Here is a 23,553-nt window from a genome sequence, read left to right as displayed (position 1 = left end):
CATTTAATTATTTGCAATGTACACATCTTAAGATTCAGGAAAGCTGGAAATTCATGTTATTTTGAGACTGGCGCAGTAATGAACACAGACAATGCCAAAACCTCAAGAGGGGTTTTGTGGTTGCCAGAGCACGTTAAGAAGGAAGGTTGTATGACTTGTGTGCAATGCCTTATGGAAAAGAGCACACCAACTTCCAGCTCATTTTTTTTCTTATAAACCCAGGGGAAAGGTTTATGAAAACTCTAACAGGAAAGGATTTTTCTTGGCTTAGTATGATTTTTCCAAACTTGGCAGTAACCACAACTTGCCATACAGAAACAAAATAAAACAAAATTTCATATGTTTACCTGTTAGCAATTTTATTTCTATTTGTAAGGAAGAACTAAAGTCTAGTAAATCAGCTAGGTCAGTCTTCCCCAGTGGATATGTTATGATAACACAGTGGATTTTAAAAATTTACATAATCAGTCTCTCAGCCAATGACTTGAGCCAATTTCTACCCAATGACTTGTGGGTATGCTGCAAATGGTGGCCTCACCTCCCTGTACAGCAACATCATTGTTCCCACTCTTTGCTTAGTCAACACCTGCACACCCCAAGTGATCATTAGATGCACAAAAAAGAAGTGTTTCCTCTTTAGGAACTTAAACCATTAGATATAAGCCTATCATGACATTATTTCCTCTTCACCAAACCCAAGATATGGATACTTCTTAATATTAACAAATAGCCTTGGAAAATGTTAATTTCACTAACTCACTCCAATGACTGGAGTCTAGTCTGAGTTACAGAATATTTCCAAAGAAGGTATTTTGTCATTATCAAGCAAAACAGAGTAAAAATAAACCAGTGGGGTATTACTTATAGGGCTTTATTTAATGGATTCTGAAATGTTGATTTTTAGCTGTTTTTTGGAGGGTGGTGAAGGTGCCCACAGTTTCTTCCCCTAATTAATCAATCTGTGCTGCTGCCTATTTGCACCTTTGATTTTCAGAGGAAATCTTTCCAAGATAGTACAAGCCCAGACTACAAACAAAATATCCCCAATTCCATGTCAATAGGATACAAATTCATGAGGGTCACTCATTTTTTCTCCACCCAGTATGATGTACAAGTTTTGTGGAGAATACCCAGATGATCAAATACACTGCCTACTCCTATTTCAGATACAAGAATGTCAGATAATGAAATGTGAACATTGTTGCTTTGTTCTCTATCTCTCTTACCAAGATTTCTGTAAAACAGGAATCAACTAGATAAACTTTCTTCATATTTTCTTTTTTTAGATTTATATTTTTTCTTTCTTTTTTTAATTGAAGTTTATTGGGGTGACACGTTAATACAGTTACATAGGTGTCAAGTGTACAATTCTGTTACATTTTCTTTTTTTTCAGTTGTTCAAGTTGGTTTCCCATGTCTTGGAAAACAAGACGGAGTGGCAGCATTTGAAGTGAATGTGATTGTAATGAATTCTGAAGGCAACACCATCCTACGGACACCTCAAAATGCTATTTTCTTTAAAACATGTCAACAAGGTAATCAGTGATGGTCATTCAAGAGAAATCTCATAAGGCTTCCAGGTGTGATTTGGGCCAAAATTTATAGATAGATGGGTAGATAGGTAGCTAGATAGGTAGGTAAGTGTTTGTATAATTATAATTATACCAAGGGGAGAAGAGGGTGATAAACACAGGGTCCAGTAATAGTACTAAGACAGACTTTCTCTGCTTTGACCCCACTCACAATTTTAGGAACTCTAATATCCCCTTCAAAATGCCCTCTCTTCTCCCTCTGTTCTTCCCCTCCTCCAACACAATCTTTGGGAGTTCCCAGGAGTATTTCACTTTTGGTCATGAATTTCCCCCCCTTTCTTACTCTGAGTCCTCATAGCAAGGTTGGCAGTCATTACCAACAACTGCCACCTGTCAAGGTAACACTCCCCATGCCCCCTGCCCAAAGCTTGTGCTGATGACTTGCACAGAGGACAGGGTGTCACCATCATGCCAGCAACCTCTGCCAGGCACAGGCACCTCACTGTCACACCCTGGATGCCCTTGTAAGCATGAAGGTCTGGCTCCTTTCCCATTGGGATACAGGACTTTTCCAGCACAGAATTTAAACTCTGGAAGCTTTCAGTGCTCTAAAGATGTGCCTACAGGTCATTCCTCCCTGTGAAAGTGAATACTGAGGGCACTACCATATATTCTCTGTCAGCATGAATTTAAGGACAGTCGATTGATAAGTGGGGATGAAGGCAGAATAAAGCTTGCTTTGTCTTCTTTCATGAGCCCCTACTGTTGGAAATAAGATTGAGAGATGTAAAATCTTCCTTCAGAAGACTTAATGAAGTACAAGTGATAGAAATATCTGTATTCAGTATATTATGATCAGCGATGACAAGCCTGGCATGGTGCGTCTGCACAGTGCGTAGTCTTTAAAAACTACAACGTAAAAATGGCTTCAAAAAGAGCTCTGGTCAACCTGGCTAAAGGAGCAGAGGAGATGGAGACCGTCATTCCCGTAGATGTCATGAGACGAGCTGGAATTAAGGTCACCATCACGGGTTTAGCTGGAAAAGACCGCGTACAATGTAGCCAAGATGTTGTCATTTGTCCTGATGCCAGTTTGGAAGATGCAAAAAAAGAAGGACCTTATGACGCGGTGGTTCTGCCAGGAGGTAATTTGGGGGCACAGAATTTATCTGAGTCTGCTGCTGTGAAAGATACTGAAGGAACAAGGGAGAGGAAGGGCCTCCTAGCCACCATCTGTGCACGTCCTACTGCTCTGTTGGCTCATGAAATAGGTTTTGGAAGCAAAATTACAACACACCCACTTGCGAAAGTCAAAATGATGAATGGAAGTCATTATAGCTACTCAGTGAATCGTGTAGAGCAGGATGGTCTAATCCTCACGAGCCGGGGGCCAGGGACAAACTTTGAGTTTGCTCTTGCCATTGTCACGGCGCTGAGTGGCAAGAAGGTGGCCAAGCAGGTGAAGGCCCCACTGGTCCTTAGAGACTAGAGCAGAAGTACCTGCTATTGGGTCACAAATAGGCTGCTTGTCACCACTTTCATTGAGTTCCCTTTAAACAGAAGTGAGTGGTTATTCTGCGGAGTCCTCATCGTGAAGTGACACCTACAGATTCCTTGCCTTACAGTGGTGTCCCCACATTTCTGAACTTGATTGCAGAATAAATGACACTTAGCCAAAAAAAAATACATATATACATATATGTATATGTATATATGTATATATTATATATATATGTATGTATGTATATATAATGGTCATTGGTGCACTGGGGGAAAAATGATCACTAACTTCTTCATGCTCGCTGTAACTCCCCAAACATGATTTGAAAGGTGTCCATATAAATTGTTTCTCTTTGGTGAAGCTGAATGCCCAGGAGGGTGCCGAAATGGAGGCTTTTGTAATGAAAGACGTGTCTGCGAGTGTCCTGATGGATTCTACGGACCTCACTGTGAGAAAGGTAAAGAACAGAGTGCCAGCTTCCCTTGTTTGCTTCCTAATGAAATGGGTGTCACATAGGAGTCCACATGTATTTTTAATACATCCCCTGAAATTACTTTTTTGGTCACATTATAAGGATTGGTTAAACCTTTTAAAGCACAGAAGAGCTATTGGGAAGTATTTCTTCTAAGAGTGATTTTCTGTTAAATCCAATATGTGGTGACGGGCTGAGAACTTTGGCACAATGTCTACATTCTTTGTGGCCCCTCAACCAAAATATTTGCTATTATATACACCACACTTTGGCATATTCTTATAAAAGTTTTGAGGTTTTTTACTCTACTTAAATTGCATTTTAAAAGCTAGTGTTATGATTGACTTGAAAGTATCTACTCCAATCAAAAGTGGCTTGATTCACAATTAAGCCTACACCTGATTATGAAGTTGCTATAAGCCAAAAAGAAGGATGAATATCATTTTTGCAGTGAGTACATCTATTTAAATGAAATTACTATTAAGAAAGTTATATAAAAAAGAGATAAACAATAAAATGTACATTAACCACAAGATGCTTAAGTACTAAAAGCTTATTGACCAGAATAATATTTTTCGTCTTCAATAAATAAGAATTTTTCTTACTTGCATTTATTTTGAAATTAGAAGATCAAGGAAATAGGGCAGGAAAAAATATTTATAATCTTAGGAAGACCATATCTTAGTTGAAATAATGATTTTGGGCAAAGTTTAGTCAGCCATTCCAATGGAACAACTCCAAACTTTTCTTACATGAAATTGGTTAAAAAACCAGTCTGATATGAAAAAAAATTGATTTACAGCACAAAAATCATTTTAGAGATACAAGAAAAACTTGTATCTCTAAAGAAAGAACTTGTATTTCCAAAGAGTGGCCATTTTTGAATCAACCACAAAGCTTAAAAATGCAAACTGATTGTATTATTGACATTTCTAAAATGTTCCTGCTCCAAAACCCTACTTGGCCTTAATCAGAGTTCTCTCCCTACTAGCCCTTTGCACACCACGATGTATGAATGGCGGGCTTTGTGTTACTCCTGGTTTCTGCATCTGCCCACCTGGATTCTATGGAGTCAATTGTGATAAAGGTAATTGTTTCTTTTTAAGAACAAGGTTTTTTGTTGTTTTGTTGGTTATTTTTTACTTATTAACTGTTTGATTAAAATACATGTATTTAACATATCACTTTTTATAACAGTGATGTAAATAGGGTTTATCACTTAGCTAGTTTCTATAATTACTGTAACCCCAACTTTTAGTGTAGCTTAACACAGTAGAAGCTTATTTTCACTCACAGAATGCTCCAGTGCAGGAATACCTGGTCAGTGGGCAGGGCAGCTTTTTTCCATATAGTGACTCAGGGACCCAGGCACCTTCCATCTGTGGTCTTGTCTAGAGCTTTGGAGCTCTCTGGATCTAGCCAATAAGCAGAGACAAAGAGATTGGAATAGGCACTGCTTAAAAACAAAACAAAACAAAATAAAAACTGGCTCAGAAGTGACCTACTAAACTTCCCCACCTGTTCCACAGGTAGGAATTAACCCCATGAATCTACCTGGATACAGGCAGGAGAAATGCCAATCCTGGCTGGAAAGCTGTCTTCCACTGACAGACAACTTTTTGGGAGGAGAACATGGATTTTTGTGAACAACTAGGTGTCCCTGCCACATGGGTTTTGTAGGTCCTAAATCAGGGTGAGCTTCTTAGAAATGAAGCAACCTGCTCCAAATTGCCTGACGTAGAAGTTCACTGCCCCCACAAGTCAATGCTCTGCTTACAGATCACATCCCTGAGAGATCCGGTTCCTTCTTCCTATGATGCAGCATCATAGTCAGATTTTACTCTCAGAAAGTAGATTCAAATTTGGTCCTAAAATATTGCTGAATGATTCATGCTCTTAACAAGATACCTATCTATTTTGCCCAGTTCACATCTTTTATAGAAAAACATCAAATAATATCCTCCAAAGTGTATATAATTTATGAAATTATCCTTGTGTCAAAAATTTTAATTGAATGACCAGAGCACTAGTTTTAAATAAATATGTGCTCAAAATAAAATGAGCGTTATTTTTGAGAAATGTTTCTTTAGTGATAATGCAGTTAGTGCCAATTAAGATCGAAATAAGCAACTTTAAATAAAAAGACAGAAAAGCTAAAGGAAAGATCCCTTAGCATGTATCAGAATAATAATTTTGGTTATCTGCTATTTTCTGACATACAGAGTACTTTCATACAATTATCAGATTTTATTCTCAACAGCCTTTTGAGATATGTGAAGTTGTATCCATCGCATTCCCAGATAAATGAGGTATATAGAGCTTGAGTAGCTTGACCCAAATTCAGATCTTTTACTCTACCACGTTGATACTCAGGCTGCCTGCTTCCGGTCCCATTTCCTCCACAAGTGACTCTGGATCTGCACAGATATCTCGATCTCGCTGTGGATCATGCTTTTCCCATCTCTAAACGAAATTAAGCCGTTGACCCCTGGTCCCCTAAGCTAATTGAGATAATATGTGAGAGCATCTCCACCTTTTATTTTAAAGTAATCTTTTAAAACTGGAGCCTTGGACTAAAAACAATTTTTAAAAATTTGTATTCATAAGGATTAAGCACTAATGACACTAATAATAATTAACAACCAGTGAGAAAGATTCCTTATTGTGAATCTTCTTTTTATTTGTCTAAATTTAGCACTCAGCATCTCTGCTGTTTCAAAATTGGGCATTTCTTGAAGCAGAATTCAACTCATATTATCTCGAAACTATTAGGAAATAAAACAAATTCTTCAGCTTTGTGAGACCTCCTTACGTAGATATGGCTGTTTTTGGTGTTGTTTGCACAGTGGAATGTCAGTTGCATTGTTTTTCTAATGGTATGGTGTCACAAACACTTCCTGGTCACTGTTGAAGGAAAATATCTATCTGGATTTTAGTGTTTTTTACATTTGGTAATATTGTACCTTTCAGATGAAAAATTTTCCTCCTTGTTAGATTACAATAATTTTTTAAAATTATTATTCTTTAGAAAGTCTGTTGAAATTCCACTTTGTCTCACTGGAGATCTGGGAACATTAAAAAACAATTTTTTACTACCTCAACAAAAAAATGCTTTATTATCCAGGAGGGAGTATAGAACCTCTAAAAAATGCTTTAATTAGTGGCAGAGAGCTAGACGTTAGCACTACATTTTTAGAAACATTAAAGATTAATTTTCATCGGTTCTTGGGACATCAGTCACAAACTTCGGGAATTGAGTAGTTAAGCATTGGCCCACCATACCCTCAGTTCCTGTGAAAGTTACTTAGCGTCTCTGGCTCATTTTCCTGTTCAAGAATCATTGCACAACAGAAATGTAAAAAGTCTTGGTCAGGACGGTAAAATACTATGCAAATACTAAGAGTGTGGCCATATTCTATAACATTTAAATAAGCTCCCAGATTCTTCTCATTTGACTTGTTAGTAAGAGGTAGTGCCCAGAGGGCTCTGGCCAAGCTGGCACTGCCAGGAGAAACAGGGACAAGTACGGAGACAGGACACAAATACAACTGGCCAGCCCTAACAATTCTAGCACCAAGTAGCAAAGAGGAAGCTCAAAGAGCTGGTTCTCCTAAATCCAAATCTTAAATCCTATACTCAGATGCTGCAGCTCCCCTCTACATCAGGAGGTTTGATTTTGCCAAAGCGAGTACAGCGTTGTCTTAAGCTAGACGATACCTAGGATTTGAAACAAAAAGCTTTATCATTTAAGAAGTGTGATGTTCATAGAACATTCTAGTTGGACTTCCTTTCCACAGAGAAAGCATACACTTATAACTTTTGGATTTCCTTTCTGATTTTCCTACTGGAAGCTTCCTTCAGCTTTGGTTCATCCATAGCCAACTTTGGCCTGTTTTGTATAGGACAAGAACAAATAGGTCATATAACAGGAATTGCTCAGAATCCAAGCTCTTACTTTAATCTCCTGTATAGAATGAGCCAACTTGTCTATTTTTAGATATTTTACTCTCCCTCCTCCCCATTTCTGTATTCCTTCTATTTTAGGTGCCAGTGAGCAGTCAATTTCCAGAAGCTGACACCAAGAGAGCGGGTTTAGGATGAATCACACACAGTCCAATTATTACCTGGATAATCCAATTAATTGAACTCCCATGACAATCTATCCCAGTTCTTCATTCCTCTGGCTCATGCTGCCACCACTTCCTATCTATGGGATCTCACAAGGGTCGGCAGTCAGTCCTTTCCTAACTACTACCCCTCCTTCCTCCAAACATCATAAAAGTCTGTTTTTAAAAAATTCCTATTACATAAGAGGAATCTCTTATTCTGAAAAAAAGTTGCTTTTTTGTCAGATCCTAATACGTATTTATGACTTCTTTTATCTATTTCAACTTTGAAAGTGTTCTCCATTTTCTCTTACTTTATCTTAAAAAAATTGGGGGGATCGGGTTTATAGTGTTCTCCTTGTAAGGGCATAGATATTTACAAGAAAAAAAAATAATTTTTCACTAAGATGTAAACCCCTCTGGGTGGGTGCTATATGAAATGTGTATGGTATCCTATTACGTTGTTGGAGTCCGTAAATGGTCAAGCAATTGATTACAATTCTTGTATTTGTAAAGTGGCTTACTTTACCACATAAGTGAATGGACAAGTAGTAGATGCCTCAGAAGTGTCACCTAACTGTAAGTGAAGATTTTTGTTTCTTTATTGTTTTAGATTTAGCCTACTGTCTAATGCGATACCCTGTTATTCATTCTAACAGCAAACTGTTCAACTACCTGCCTGAATGGAGGGACCTGTTTCTACCCTGGAAAGTGTATTTGTCCTCCAGGACTAGAGGGAGAACAGTGTGAAATAAGTGAGTACTGACCTGCATTCTCTTTGATTTGAGGGGACCTTAGAAACTCCACCTAACCCCTGCATTTTATCAATGAGGAATCTGAAGCCCAAAGATAATGAATAGGCTTGATTAAGGTCTCAGGCCAGTGGTTTCTTTTCACTAGATTTAGCCCCCAATCATTTTGGCTAAAGGTGGGGCACAAGATGACATAGCTCAACTCAGACGACTCAGAGCAAACTCTCTCTGACTCAGTTATGTCTGGGTTTGGGTTATTCAGCATGTTGCATTGTTCTCGGTGATTTCATCCGGGTGATTTCATCCTTCTCATTGTGCAGAGCCCATAGTGTCAGCCTAGAAATGTAAACCAGAGCTTTGGGACAGCTGAGATTTGCTCACCTACCTGCATGGATAGAGAGTTTTTTCTCTGCCACTCACTGCCATATTTCCTATAGACTCAAGTAAAACAAGAAAGAAGAAGGCACAACAATAAGAAAGAACGAACGAGTAGCACATACAATAACATGAATGAATTACACAGATGTTAAGCAAAAGGAGCTAGATACAAAAAAGTGCATATTGTATCATTCCATTTTTATGAAGTTCAAGAACAGGCAAAACTAATAGATGATGGGAGAAACCAGAATAGTGGTTGGGGACACAAAGGAACTTTATGGACTGCCAAAAATGCTTTATACTTGGATTGATGAAGTGTTACATGAATGTTTATTTATGTAAAAAAAAATTAGTTGAGTTGTAAATTTAAGATTGGGGCATGTTATGCCTTCACTATATGTTTGCCATGCTCCAATACAAAAATAAATAAATAAATAAATAAAAATAAAAATAAAAATTTAAGGGTAGAATATGGTAGATAATCATTGTTTTGGGAATGAGGAATCAAATTGCTTGTTCTGGCTCTGCCCCCTACTACACGTGTCACCCTCAGCAAGTCACTGAAGCTCTCTATTAAACTCAGAAATAAGCCAACCCCATCCTGGATTGCTTTATGATCCAAAAGACAGATAACATCAAAGCTCCACTCAGGAACGTGCAAAGGCAACATGAGCACGTCTGCTGAGGGTGCCGTGTCCCTGCCTTTCTGGAAGTTCTGGAATATGGCATTTTTATTTCCAGCTGTATTAAATCTGCAAAACACCACTGTGTTTAGTACAGCCATAGTTTCTGAAGTTGTAGTGGGTTCAAAATTAAATAATACTGACTTCCTATTTTAACTTTCAACCTCTAATTTATTTGTGGATTTTCGTACTTTAATGAGTAGTAGATGAAGTAATCACTTTTTATAGAGTTCAAATGAAATACCTCTGAAGTTTCCATGGAATACGTAATTAATTGTCAGGATGTGGTTTCTGTTCTTATTAGTTACCCTGCCCTGATAAAGAATTCTGTGAACTTACTTCCCTTGGTTTTTTCCCTGTACTTACTCTAAGATTTCATGTAGTTTGTTGGTTCATGTTTATGAATCTTTGTTCCTGGGCTCATTTCATGTAAGTATGCCCTTTCATGCCCTTTATGACATTTTCATGGGCAGAGACAATGTTTTGTATTTCTGTTTTGTTTTTTTCATAACTGTGCCAAAAATGTGGACCTTTGGAAGCTCCTGTTTATCCCTATCAGAAGTTATACTCAAATCCTTTTAACAAATTTTCTGTTTCTATTACCATATTACCAGAAATATACAGAAATGGATCTTGAGTAGAAAAGTGCCTCTGGTGTAATAGAGACAAAAATTGAATTATGTACTCTTATTTTAAAATTGATATATAATTCACATACCATAAAATTTACCATTTAAAAGCATACAGTTCAGTATATTTACAAAATCATGTAGTATCACTTTTATCTAATTCAAGAACATGTCATCACCCCAAAAAGAAACCCTGTACCCATTAGTAGTCACTTCTCATTCCTCCCTACCCAAGACCCTGGAAACCACTAATCTGCTTTCTGTCTCTTTAGATTTTCCTATTCTGTCTGGACATTTCATATTTATTTATATAAATAGTCATATAACATATGATACACATAGACTGAAAGTTAAGGAATGGAAAAAGATATTTCACACAAATGCAAACAAGAAAATAACTGGGGTGGTAATACTTACATCAGACAAAATAGACTTTAAAATGCAGACTACAATAAGAGACAAAGAAGGACATACCTTACATAATAATACAAGGATCAATCCAACAAGAGAGCATCACCCTAATAAACATTTATGCACCCAACATAGGAGCACCTACATATATAAAACAAATATTGACTGACATAAAGGCAGAGATCAACAGTAACACAACCATAGTAGGGGACTTTAACTCCCTACTGACACCAATGAACAGATCTTCCAGACAGAAAATCAACATGGAAACAGTGACCTTAAATGACATACTAGACCAGATGGATTTAATTGATATTTTTAGAACATTTCACCCCAAAGAAGCAGAATATACATTCTTTTCAAGTGCACCTGGAACATTTTTCAAGATAGATCGCATGTTAGGCCACAAAACGAATCTTAATACATTTAAGAAGATTGAAATCGTATCAAGCATCTTCTCTGACAATAACGGTATGAAACTAGAAATCAATTACAAGAAAAAAACATGAAAAACACACAAACATATGGAGGCTAAATAACATGCTACTAAATTATTAATAGGTCAACAATGAGATCAAGGAACAAATCAAAAGATACCTTCAGACAAATGAAAATGAAAATACAATGACCCAAAATCTATGGGACACATTGAAAGCAGTCCTAAGAGGGAAATTCATAGCAATACAGGCCAACCTAAAAAATCAAGAAAAATATCAAATAAAAAGTCTAATGCAGAAATAAATGAAATAGAGACTTAAAAAATAAAAAAGATCAATGAAACCAAGAGCTGGTTTTTTTGAAAGGATAAACAAAATCAACAAACCTTTAACCAGACTCATCAGAAAAAAGTAAAAGGACCCAAATAAATAAAATCAGAAATGAAAGAGAAGTGACAACTGACACCACAGAAATACAAAAAAATTTAAGAAAATACTACCAGCAACTATACAACAACAGATTGGACAATCTGGAAGAAATGGATAAATTCCTAGAAGCATATGATATTGCAAGGCTAAATCAAGAAGAAAGAGAAAATGTGAGCAGACTAATTACTATCAACAAAATTGAATCAGTAATCGACAAGTTCCCAACAAACAAACTTCTGGACCGGATGGCTTCACAGGTGAATTTTATCAAACATTGAAAAAAGAATTAACACCTATTATCCTCAAACTATTCCAAAAAATCCAAGAGAAAAGAAGGAATCCAAGAAGGCTTCCAAGAAAGCTCATTTTATGAGGCCACAATTACCCTGATTCCAAAACCAGACAAAGACACTACAAAAAAACCCAAAAAACTATAGGCTGATATCCCTAATGAACATAGGTGCAAAATCCTCAACAAAATATTAGCAAATCAAATTCAACAATATGTTAAAAGATCACATACAACGATCAAGTAGGATTCATTCCTGGTATGCAAGGTTGGTTCGATATCCTCAAATCAATTAACGTGATACACCACAACAACAAAATGAAAGATAAAAATCATATGGTCGGGGGACGGCCCGGTGGCTCAGGCAGTTAGAGCTCCATGCTCCTAACTCTGAAGGCTGCCGGTTCAATTCCCACATGGGCCAGTGGACTCTCAACCACAAGGTTGCCAGTTCAATTCCTCGAGTCCCACAAGGGATGGTGGGCTCCGCCCCCTGCAACTAATATTGAACACGGCACCTTGAGCTGAGCTGCTGCTGAGCTCTGGATGGCTCAGTTGGTTGGAGTGTGTCCTCTCAACCACAAGGTTGCCCGTTCAACTCTTGCAAGGGATGGTGGGCTGCGCCCCCTGCAACTATAGGCAACTGGACCTGAAGCTGAGCTGCACCCTCCACAACTAAGATTGAAAGGACAACAACTTGACTTGGGAAAAAGTCCTGGAAGTACACACTGTTCCCCAATAAAGTCCTGTTCCCCTTCCCCAATAAAATCTTAAAAAATAATAAAATAAAATAAAATAAAACTATTCTAAAATGGAAAAATAAATAAATAAATAAATAAATAAATAAATAAAAATTATATGGTCATATCAATAGATGCAGAAAAGGCAATTGACAAAATCCAGCATCCATTTATGATAAAAACTCTCAGCAAAGTGGGAATAGAGGTAACATATCTCAACATAATAAAGGCTGTATATGACAAACCCATAGCTGATATCATATTCAATGGGGAACAGCTAAAAGCATTCTTTTTTAAGCTCAAGAACAAGATAAGGATGCCCACTTTCACCACGTTTATTCAACATAGTACTGGAAATCCCAACCACAGCAATCAGTCAAGAAAAATAAATAAAAGGCATCAAATGGGAAAGAAAGAAGTAAAACTGTCATTATTTGCAAATGACATGATACTATATAGAGAGAACCCCAAAGAGTCCACCAAAAAACTATTAGAACTGATGAATTTAGTAAAGTAGCAGGATACAAATATAATATTCAGAAATCGGTTGCCTTTTTATACACCAATAGCAAACTATTAGAAAGAGAAATTAAGAAAACAATTTTATTTACAATTGCATCAAAAAAAATGCTGAGGAATAAATTCAACCAAGGAAGTAAAAAATCTGTACTCAGAAAATTATGACATTGAAGAGAGAAGTTAAAGAAGATACAAATAAATGGAAACATATACCATGCTCATGGATAGGAAGAATTAATATAGTTAAAAGGTCCATAATACCCAAAGCAATCTATAGAGTCAGTGCAACCTCTCCCAAAATACCAATGCCATTTTTCACAGAACATAATACATGTTCAGTACAACAACATGGTATTGGTGTACAGACAGACACATAAATCAATGGAACAGCATGGAGAGCACAGAAATACATCCATGCCTATGTGGTCATTTACTCCATGACAAAGGAAGCAAGAATTTATATTGGGGTAAAGACAGTCTGTTCAATAAGTGGTGCTGGGGAAACTGGACAGATACATAAAAAAAAAAAAAAAAGAAATTGGACCACCTTCTTATGCCACATACAGCATAAACTCAAAATGGATTAAAGATTTAAATGTAAGACCTGAAACCATAAAACTCCTAGAAGAAAATATAGGAAGTAAACTCTCAGACATTACCCTTAGTAATATTTTCACTGATATATCTTCTTGGGCAAGAGAAACAAAAGAAAAATTAAACAAATGGGTTTGTTTAAAACTAAAACTAAAACTAAAATGTTTTTTCACAGCAAAGGAAATCAACAAAACAAAAAGACATCCTACTGAATAGGAGAAGATATTTGCCAATGACATATCTGATAAGGGGTTAATATCCAAAATTTATTTAAAAAACTTATGTAACTTGACACCAAAGAATAAACAATCCAATTAAAAAATGGGCAAAGGACCTGAATAGACATTTCTCCAAAGAGGACACACAGGTGGCCAATAGACATGAAAAGATGCTCAGCATCACCAATCATTAGAGAAATGCAAATAAAAACCATAATGAGATACCACCTCACTCCTGTCAGAATGGCTATCATCAATAAATCAACAACAAGTGCTGACGAGGATGTGGAGAAAAGGGAACCCTCATACACTGCCGGTGAGATTGTAAACATAGTGCAACTACTATGGAAAACAGTGTACAGGTTCCCCCCAAAAATTCAAAATAGAACTACCTTATGATCCAGCAATTCCACTCCTGGGTATTTAGACAAAGAAATCCAAAACAGTAATTCAAAAAAATATATGCACCCCTATGTTTACTGCAGCACTATTTACAATAGCCAAGATATGGAAACAACCAAAATGCCTATCAATAGATGACTGGATAAAGAAATTTTGGTACATTTATACAATGAAGTATTACTCTGCCACACACACAAAAAATGAAATCTTACCATTTGCAACAACATGGATATATCTAGAGGATATTATGCTAAGTGAAATAAGTCAGACTGAGAAAGACAAATGCCATATTATTTCACTTATATGTGGAATCTAAAGAACAGAATAAATGAGCATACAATATGGAAATGGACTCATAGATACAGATGACAAACCTATGGTTACTAGATGGGAGGGGAGATGGGGGATGGGTGAGAAAGGTGAAGGGATTAGAAAGTACAAATTGTTAGTCACAAAATAGTCACAGGGATATGAAATATAGTATGGGGAATATACTCAATAATGTAAAAACTATGTATGATGGATACTAGGCTTATTGGGGGGATCACTTCATAAATTATATAAATGTCTAACCACTGCATTGTACACCTGAAACTAACATAAAATAATAATGAATGTCAACTATCATTTAAAAGAATATATATATATGTATATATGTATATATATATATATATATATATACACACATATATATAGTCATGAAATGTAAACATGGAATATCATCAATGGTATTGTAATAGGGATATACGGTGTCAGATGGGTAGTAGATAGGTAATAGACTTGTTGAGGTTATCACTTTATGGGTTGTGTAAATGTCTAATTATTATAGTGTTTTGTACAACTGAAACTAAAAATTAAAAAATGACTTAATAGGTTTTTATGATTATAAAAGTTCTCTGTAAAAAATTTAGAATATTGGATAAAATAATTAAAGGTCAACCATAATCCTAAAACCCAGAGATGATGGTTGTCAGTACTTATTGTAAACCTTTTTTACCTTTTTTTCTGTATGAAGCAGAGTAGAAATTTAAGTTATCCCATAATCTGATGGATGGAGGAAATTTAATGTCCTTATTTTGTCAATATCTTATCTCATTGTTCTCACTGGACACATCCATGTTATAGTAAAACTGCTAACTGTTTAAACTTAGTCAAATCTGTTTGTCTTTTAGTAATCCTTAGTCTCTTTAGGTACTCACTAGTTGACTCAGTTTTCCACTGTCCAACGGATAGAATGTGGTTGTGAAATATTTTCAGAAAAAGTAAATCAATATTAAAGACACTTGTAGGATTCTGAATTTTAAAACAATCAGATCTTCAGGAGGTTTCGGCTTCATGAGCTTTGATCAAGGAATGGCATTCTAACAGTTGCCTGCAGTCCAATTCTGTTGTGATAACCAGGAGAGAATGTCCTCCTTCCTGGCTGCAGTGAACCTAAGGGTCCTCACTACCCTCTTGTCAAGAAAATAAAAAGACCCATGGAGTCAATGAAAAGATTCTCTCCACCAATCATTCTCTGCATTATCCTTGGTTACCAAGTTCACCTCTCATAGAACATGGGGAAATTTGGGGTCACCAAGTATTTCACAATAAGTACTCTATCTTTCCTGCCATATAATTATTGTCCCACATCTTGCTTACTTGAAAAACCTCAATGTATTGCAGAATACTATGATATGATCCAATTTTGTGCATGTGATGTTTCTTTTTTTTTTAAATTAATTAATTTATTTATTAGTTTCAGGTGTACAAAACAAGGTAATACTTAGACGTTCATCATTTATATCCCTCATACTGTGAACCCCCCTCCCCCATCCACTATCCCTTCGACCTCACACTGAACCATCACATTATATATATAAAATTATAGTTGGCATTATGTGATGTTTCTTGACAGATGTTTCTTTGACACAAACAGAATTTCAGAGTTAGGTACTCTTTTTTTTAGGTAAGAGTTGGGATCTTGACCAAATAGTAAATGCTATTCTTTGTATCCAAACTTAGCACAAAGGACCCTTCTAGATTTTTAATGGTCAGTGAAAAGATGGTATTCCATTATTAAGGTTGTTTTAATACCTGTTTCTGGAACATCCTTGCATCAGAAAAACCCTAAGGATCTCATGGCATTCCAGGTTTTGAAGAGACTAATACCTCAATATTATGTCTCTATTGTCTCCACTACAACTAAAGTCTCCTTTATGCAATTTATATATGAGGGAAGTCCTTTTGGATAAGTGAAAAGTATGTTTTTACCAAAATGATTTTCATATGGAATTCACTTCATGTCTATTAAGCATAGTGCTTGTTCGTAAAATATATAGTTCACTTCTTTCAAAGCTTTGTTTGACCATAAAAAGTAGAGCTTAGAACATGAAAGGTAAGTTGTTTCAGGATAAAGATTTAATTTCTTCTCTTTATGTATTGAGGCCTTTGTAATGAGTAATCTTCTATAGTAAAAGAAAAAGAATAACAACAAATATATCCAAAATCTTCCACTACCCAAAATCTAATGGCTGTTTGCTCTGCAACATTATTATGCTAGTCACAGGAAGTGGTTTCAGCCCTGGGTGAACAACCCTTCATCTTCTACTTCTTCAAAAAATTCAGCCTGAGGATGGCAAATTCTAGATTGCAGAAGGAGCATAAGTAGCTTCTGGACTAAGAAGAAAATTATTATATAATTTTTACATCTAAGGCCCTATTCCAGCTCTAACATCCTACTATTCAAAGATCTGTGAAAACATTAGCAATACTCATTTGGCACATAGATAAAAGAAAGAATGATGTATTATTAGGATCTGAGACATTCCAGAAAAATGTGTAGGTGTGGTGTCAGGCACCTTTTGTGCCCCACCTCACATCCTTCTCAGCCAGATTTTCATTCCCGCCACTGACTGCTGTGACAACTGCTTTTTGCACAAGTATAACCTGATTGCACCTTATCTTAGCTGTTCCACACTTCTCTTGCTTTCTACCCAGAGACTCTTCTGAGTCCTTTAAAAAACAAAACCAAAACCAAAAACACAGCCTGTATTCACACAGTTGCAGAATGGAAGTACAAGGAAGTTATCCCATGGTGGGGGGTGAGGAAGACAGCTGCTGATGAATACATGTTCCCCTCTCCCTTCTTTCAGACACTTGTAGGTGCCATCTAATGTCTCTTCAGAAGGACCCAGCAGGATAGAGCCCGGTTGCCATAGCAATGACCCACCCACAAACACACTTCTGTGTTGGCTTTTCCGTCCTTTCCCGTTTTACTCTTCCAGTCTCCTCATTCCTCTTGCCTAGGCTCTCTTCCCCATTAAACTATCTGCATGCCAGCCCTGCTTTCTGGAGAATCCTAGGCAAAGACAGATGTCATCAGGTACAGGTGTAGGCCTGCTTTCAGAAAAAGTGGCATTCAAAAATTAGAACTCAGAGAAAATATTCCTATATTCAGGTCATTCCTATATTAAGGGGCATGCCTAATTAAATATTAGTATATCTTAAATTACAAGTATTTATGAGTCAGTTAAAATATTATTCTATTTATAAAAAAGTAATGTACACACAGCTTTTGAGCTACACATTTATTGTAGAAGATATATCCCCAAATCGTAAGTAAAAATACTAGCCTGTTTGTTCCGAAAATGAAACTCAAACAATTTCAAAGCCAGATTCAATCTGAAATAAGTGGAAATAACTACCATTTAAAAGCATTTATCCTCTCAAAGCCTTGTAATTTCTTTGAAAAATGTAATTACCTCTGAATGAAGCCCTGAGTTCCTTGCTTATTTGCCTTCTTCTCTGTTTCAGGCAAATGCCCACAACCCTGTCGAAATGGAGGTAAATGCATTGGTAAAAGCAAATGTAAATGCTCCAAAGGATACCAAGGAGACCTCTGTTCAAAGGGTAAGTACGGTGTACACATCACCAATGTGGGTTATGGGGTAATAAAAGTAGCACTCATCTCACACTGCCTCCCTTCTGTGACTACTGCATGTTGCCTCAGCACCACAATGAACCTTTCTTCACTGACATGTATGTTGCTTGTATGTAAAGCAAAGATGTTTGAAATCAACACATAAAAAAAACAACTTACACACAGTCACATATGCAACTCAACTTTTTCACCATTAGCAGTTTTCTTAAGGAAAATAAATTTCCATTGGCCAGCAGTTTTAAAGTCCCGCTGAGTGTCTTATGTGAATGAGAAGCATCAAACTAAGTTTAAGATCCCTCTTAGGACTTTTTCAGTAAGTCCCAACTGGACTTGTAGCTGAAGATTGACTTAGAGGGAAAAAAAAAAGAAAATAGGGGAGGAAGCCAAAACTAACACATTCTAAAGAACTGCAGGAAAAACAGCTGTGTATTTCTGTTGAAAAATGAAAGCTCAGGAAACAGTCTTTTTATCTCCTTTGATTCTAGCTGTCTGCGAGCCTGGCTGCGGTACGCACGGAACCTGCCACGAACCCAACAAATGCCGATGTCAAGAAGGCTGGCATGGAAGACACTGCAATAAAAGTGAGTGGGAGCCGTTTGGAGCCGGCCTCCTTCACGTCTGTTCCTTGGCTCCAAAGACTCAGAGACAACTCATAACTCAGCCCTGTTTTCTGTTTCATTAAAAGCAACTTTTTCTCCTTCCTCTTCTCCCCCATGCTTCCTCCTGCTGCCCACGACTCTAAACTTTAGAGTCTAAGCTTTAGAGCGGAGAGCATGTATCATTATAAAATATCACCACATCTGTCAAATATCACCACAAATATTTTCTAGGTTAAATTAGTAAAACAGGTTGATTTGTTAATACAGTGTGTGAACTATGAAAGAAATGACAAGTAAAAAGTAAGAGTTTAAGTCAAATGGGGAATTAGTATTTACTTGGCTCTCATTTTATCATTGAAAATTTAGCCGCTAACATATAAAACACGAAGAGTTTTGCTTTCTAAAATCTTTAAATTGTATTGGTTATGGTGTGTTTTAAATGAGTTCTTTTGAGGGAAAGAAAAGGTCTATGAAGTATGGGCTAGGTATTATAATGGAGTTGCCTTTTTTTCCAAATGTATTGACTATCAAAAATGAACTAGCTATTTAAATAATAAACCACTGTCCTGTTTTATACACAAAATGAAACCTGCTAAATGCAACCATTTTGATTGTTGTCTTCTCTGTGTTAAGTATGAATCCGGACACTGGGGACACATTAGGGAACAGACAGAAAAGGCTCTGCCTGATGGAGCCTAGATTCTAGTGGGAGAGACAGTCAATTGGCAAGTGAACCACTGGAACAATGAAGTTTCCATACATCTGGCAGCTAGAACTCCGTTTCCTAAGCATAGGCCCACTGGCCACTTTCCTTTGAGGAAAGGAAGATATCAATCATACAACACCCTTCAATAACAGAAGTCCAGATTATGTCTATCACATTGTGTCTCCAAAATAATGGACACAAATGGAAAAAAATCATTCACACATCAAATGTTTTTCTAGATCAATGGTCTCCCAACGGTGGTTCATCTAGCCCAGTGAATGTGACCATGATTAGCTGGGATGCTGAGAAAAAAATACTAGTTTTAAATTATATTTTATATTATTTTATTTCTCTTTGTATAATTACAGATGTAATACATAAATATTTGTAGTTATACACCTCAATCTCAAATTTCTTATTTTTGTGTATATTTTATAATGTTCACTTTATATTATTCATATGTATAAAATACATTTGTATGTAGGTATGCACATGTTTACTAATTTGTTGATTTTTAGGTAGTTGGTGACTGGTCTAGGCTACACTAAACTATTGATTTGATTCTTTTTCACCTACTGAATTGATTGGATGGTAGATTGAGTTGGTCCAGGTGGGCACCGCTTAGCAAGAAGTGCGGCTCCTCTGAAAAATAGCTCCTTTACCCAGGTGGTTATGGATCCCGGTTAGGACATACTTACCAGGAAACCTCCTTTGGACTAAAATACCTATAGAAAACTAACCATTTTTAGAGCTATTTTGGAAAAGAGCAAACCAGACTCTATTCTACCCTCAACTAGATACAAACCCTGAATTTTGCCCCCAAATCAGAGTAACTTTCCAGAAATCTTCAGTCCTGAGATGAGGTCAGACCGTACATCCCAGGTCTCAATTACAAACATCTTCTGGGACTCACATCTGGAGCCTGGTGACCACCAGAAGTGACAGAAGGAGAGCCTGAGGGACACTGTTCCTGCTGACACATACAAAAGGAGAGCCAGTTAGGGGCTGTCATGGAGTAGAGATGAACGATTCTGACAGGTCTGCCAGCCCCCAGAGAGTACCCTCACTTGTAGACGTGCAGCTGAAAGCTTCTGTCATCAGTGCACCTCCTTCAGATCAAGGCGTTGCATGTCAAGAAGATGCCCTGATGCCTGATTAAAATGCAAATGTGTTTTCTTGTAGAGGCCACCCAGCCATTTTGTACATTAGCTAAGAGAATCAGGCTGAAAGAATGAGGCTTATTTTGATTGGAGGGAGGTGACGAGGAAGCTCTAAGGCACAGAGTTCTTCTAAGAACAGATTCCCAGTGGGGTGACACGTTGGGAGGTCCCAGGCACCCAGACATCTTGGTGGGGAGGAGGATACTGGAGACAGACTTCTCTGCTTAGGCTCACCCTCACCAGCAGGGAGGTTTGGGCTTCATGGGTGGCAGGGAAAACAGCAGGATAGGGATTTACTCCAAGCACATTGTTGGCTCATGTTTTGGCGGTTCCATGAGCTACTAGCCTACATACTAACAATTCAAAGAAACACATTCGGGAACAAAGTGTTCTGCTCTCAGTAGTTATTTAACGGCATGCTTGCATTTAAAAACCACAAGGAACAAATGAAATGCCAAACTTGATTCTAATGCACAGGAACATGGAGGCAGATTTTTTTCAATGTGATTGCTGTCTTGGATCAGTTTTAGGAAATGGGTAGAAATGAATCAGTTCTCTAAGCACCTCCAAAAATTCACAAGTAGGAGAATGGAAGGTCTCAAGTTGTGACTCAGTGTTACACTCTACTTAACAACAACTGAGCTGGAAATGGGTAGATTCCCACCTTGACCAAAACTCACAAATCCCCATTGATAAGGAGTCAGTTCAAATCATACCCTTTCTCTAAGGTGTGTAATTGAAGTCCTTAGTTCTTACAAAATTTATATTTTGTGTAAGTGCAATAGCGACACCCGATCGTGTGAGCTATATGAAGAGTGGAGCTTGTTGTATCGAACTGGATCAATATAACTGACGAAGGTCTTGCTATGCAGTGCAAAGGATCAATGATCCAATCCACTGCAGAAGTATCTCTACATTTCAGACCTCCATGCTAGAGCCTTACCAGTCCTTTGTGGAGAATATCCTTCCATTTAATCACATTCATCCAAACTTCACATCAAGAGTTTGTGTATAGCCAGACATTCCATGGAAGCCAGATTTGATGGAGTTCGTGGAATAGGTTTCTCTTAACAGGCATCTTGAACCTGTAACATCTCTTCAGATAGCTTTTTGTGGTTGCTGTGGTCTTTCACTCTGGGTTGAAAAGAGAAAATGGATTTTATTTGAATGGTTAATAATGAATCAGAAGAGCCTGTTTTTGTAGTTTCTTTTCTTTTAAGCTGTGAATAATTTTGCAGGGTATGGAGCCAGCCTCATGCATGCCCTGAGGCCAGCAGGCGCCCGGCTCAGGCAGCACACACCTTCACCTAAAAAGGCGGAGGAGCGGCAGGATCCACCTGAATCCAATTACATCTGGTGAACTCCGACATCTGAAACGTTTTAAGTTACACCAAGTTCATAGCCTTTGTTAACCTTTCATGTGTTGAATGTTCAAATAATGTTCATTACAGTTAAGAATACTGGCCTGAATTTTATTAGCTTCATTATAAATCACTGAGCTGATATTTACTCTTCCTTTTAAGTTTTCTAAGTACGTCTGTAGCATGATGGTATAGATTTTCTTGTTTCAATGCTTTGGGACAGATTTTATATTATGGCAGTTGGTCAGGTTAAAATTTTGTCTTTTCAGTGTGTAGTTGGCAGATAAGTCCTAAAATCACAATGCATTCATGGTGTCAAAGGGTTGGGGGTATATTAGAGAAGGAAAATGGAACAAATATGCATAAATCACAAGGGTTTGGACGGAGCAGTTGAGAGTGCTGAAGTTATAGCATTTCAAATTTTATTGTCCTGTATTTAGACATTTGTCACATATTTTTTAATTGCCCTTATTTTTTAACTCTCAGTACAATATATTTTGACCTTACCATGATTCCAGAGAATTCACTATTAAAAAAAAGAAGAAGAAATAACACTGTGGTAGTGGCATTTAAACAATATAATATATTGTAAACACAATAAAATAGGGAATATAATGTATGAAGTTTTGGCATTGGCTTGAAGCAATATAATATATTGTAAACAAAACACAGCTCTTACGTAATAAACATTTTATACTGTTTGTATGTATAAAATAAAGGTGCTGCTTTAGTTTTCAGTGTTGTGTGGAGTGGTCTTGGAATACTATCTTCTGGAAATAAAGTTGGTTGCACCTGAGTGGTGGTTAAAAAGAGAAGCACCATTAAGAAGAGAAGCTGTTCCATTCTGACCCTGGCCTAGCTCCCCAGCCACATCTCTCCCTCCCAGCTCTCTGTTTCTGTTGTGTAGCCACGCCACACAACCCTCTGTGGTCACTGCCTGCAATGCTCCTATTTATGTCAGCTCTCAGCTTAGTTGTCATTTCTTTGAAGAGTCCTTCTCTAACTAAAATGTGTTATCTATCCCAGTAGTGGAAGGCTTTCTAAAGGTGTCAGAATGTCTCAAATGAAAAGTGGTACCATTTATTAAAAATCTGTTGGTTCCCAAGAACATTATGTGTTATCTTACAATCCTATGAGGCGGGTATCATAATGCCTTTTTACAGAAAAGAAAACTGAGTCACGGAAATATGAAGCAACTCACCCAGACCACACATGATAGGGTGGGACAGGTTTCAATCCATGTCATCAGACTCTGAAATGTTAATGCTCTGCTATTCTTTCTCCTTCTTTTTATTTTTTATTTATTTTTTTAGCAAATACAGTAGAAGGCAAAATGCCACAAATCCTAGGTAGCAAATTTTCCAACAAATTTTATTCTCCTCATTCTCCCAAGAGAATGTGGGCTTTATTTTATAGATATTCTAAGGTCTACATGTTTTCTTATGCTAGGGAGTGGCAATGATCAGTTGTATGATTTAGGGAAGTCACGTCTGTTACAGAAAGTGCTCAAGGGAGAGGCTGGAAGCAGAGTGAACACATCTGGTTGTGGTGCTAGAGCTCAGCAGTCTTTCTCCTCTAACTAGCTAGAGCCCAGAGTGTCAGCCTGTGGTCACACAGACTCGGCAAGGCAGGTCAGGTGCTTGGGAGCTAACCCTGGGATCCTAATATGAGAACCAATTTAAGACTTTTAAGTAGAGATCTAATTGCATGATA

General features: G+C 37.2%; 2 protein-coding genes across 2 annotated transcripts in view; both read left to right on the top strand.

Moving 5' to 3' along the window:
* Positions 1–22,943, top strand: part of WIF1 (WNT inhibitory factor 1) — a 69,048-nt gene extending 46,105 nt beyond the window's left edge. The window contains exons 4-10 of the mRNA XM_081060245.1: positions 1,395–1,535; positions 3,395–3,490; positions 4,497–4,592; positions 8,271–8,366; positions 17,888–17,983; positions 18,500–18,595; positions 21,718–22,943. Coding sequence (XP_080916371.1) covers positions 1,395–1,535; positions 3,395–3,490; positions 4,497–4,592; positions 8,271–8,366; positions 17,888–17,983; positions 18,500–18,595; positions 21,718–21,839 — 743 coding nt within the window. The 3' untranslated portion in view covers positions 21,840–22,943. The remainder of the gene's footprint in view (positions 1–1,394; positions 1,536–3,394; positions 3,491–4,496; positions 4,593–8,270; positions 8,367–17,887; positions 17,984–18,499; positions 18,596–21,717) is intronic.
* Positions 2,455–3,021, top strand: LOC308502424 (Parkinson disease protein 7 homolog; the record flags this gene model as incomplete). The annotated part of the gene is made up of 1 exon (XM_081060246.1): positions 2,455–3,021. One exon carries the CDS (start codon positions 2,455–2,457, stop codon positions 3,019–3,021), a length of 567 nt encoding a protein of 188 aa, XP_080916372.1.
* Positions 22,944–23,553: the final 610 nt, after the last annotated feature.

The sequence above is a fragment of the Rhinolophus hipposideros genome (assembly GCF_964194185.1).
Source record: "Rhinolophus hipposideros genome assembly, chromosome: 9".
NCBI classification, from domain to species: domain Eukaryota; kingdom Metazoa; phylum Chordata; class Mammalia; order Chiroptera; family Rhinolophidae; genus Rhinolophus; species Rhinolophus hipposideros.
This window is presented reverse-complemented; position numbering and strand designations above follow the sequence as displayed.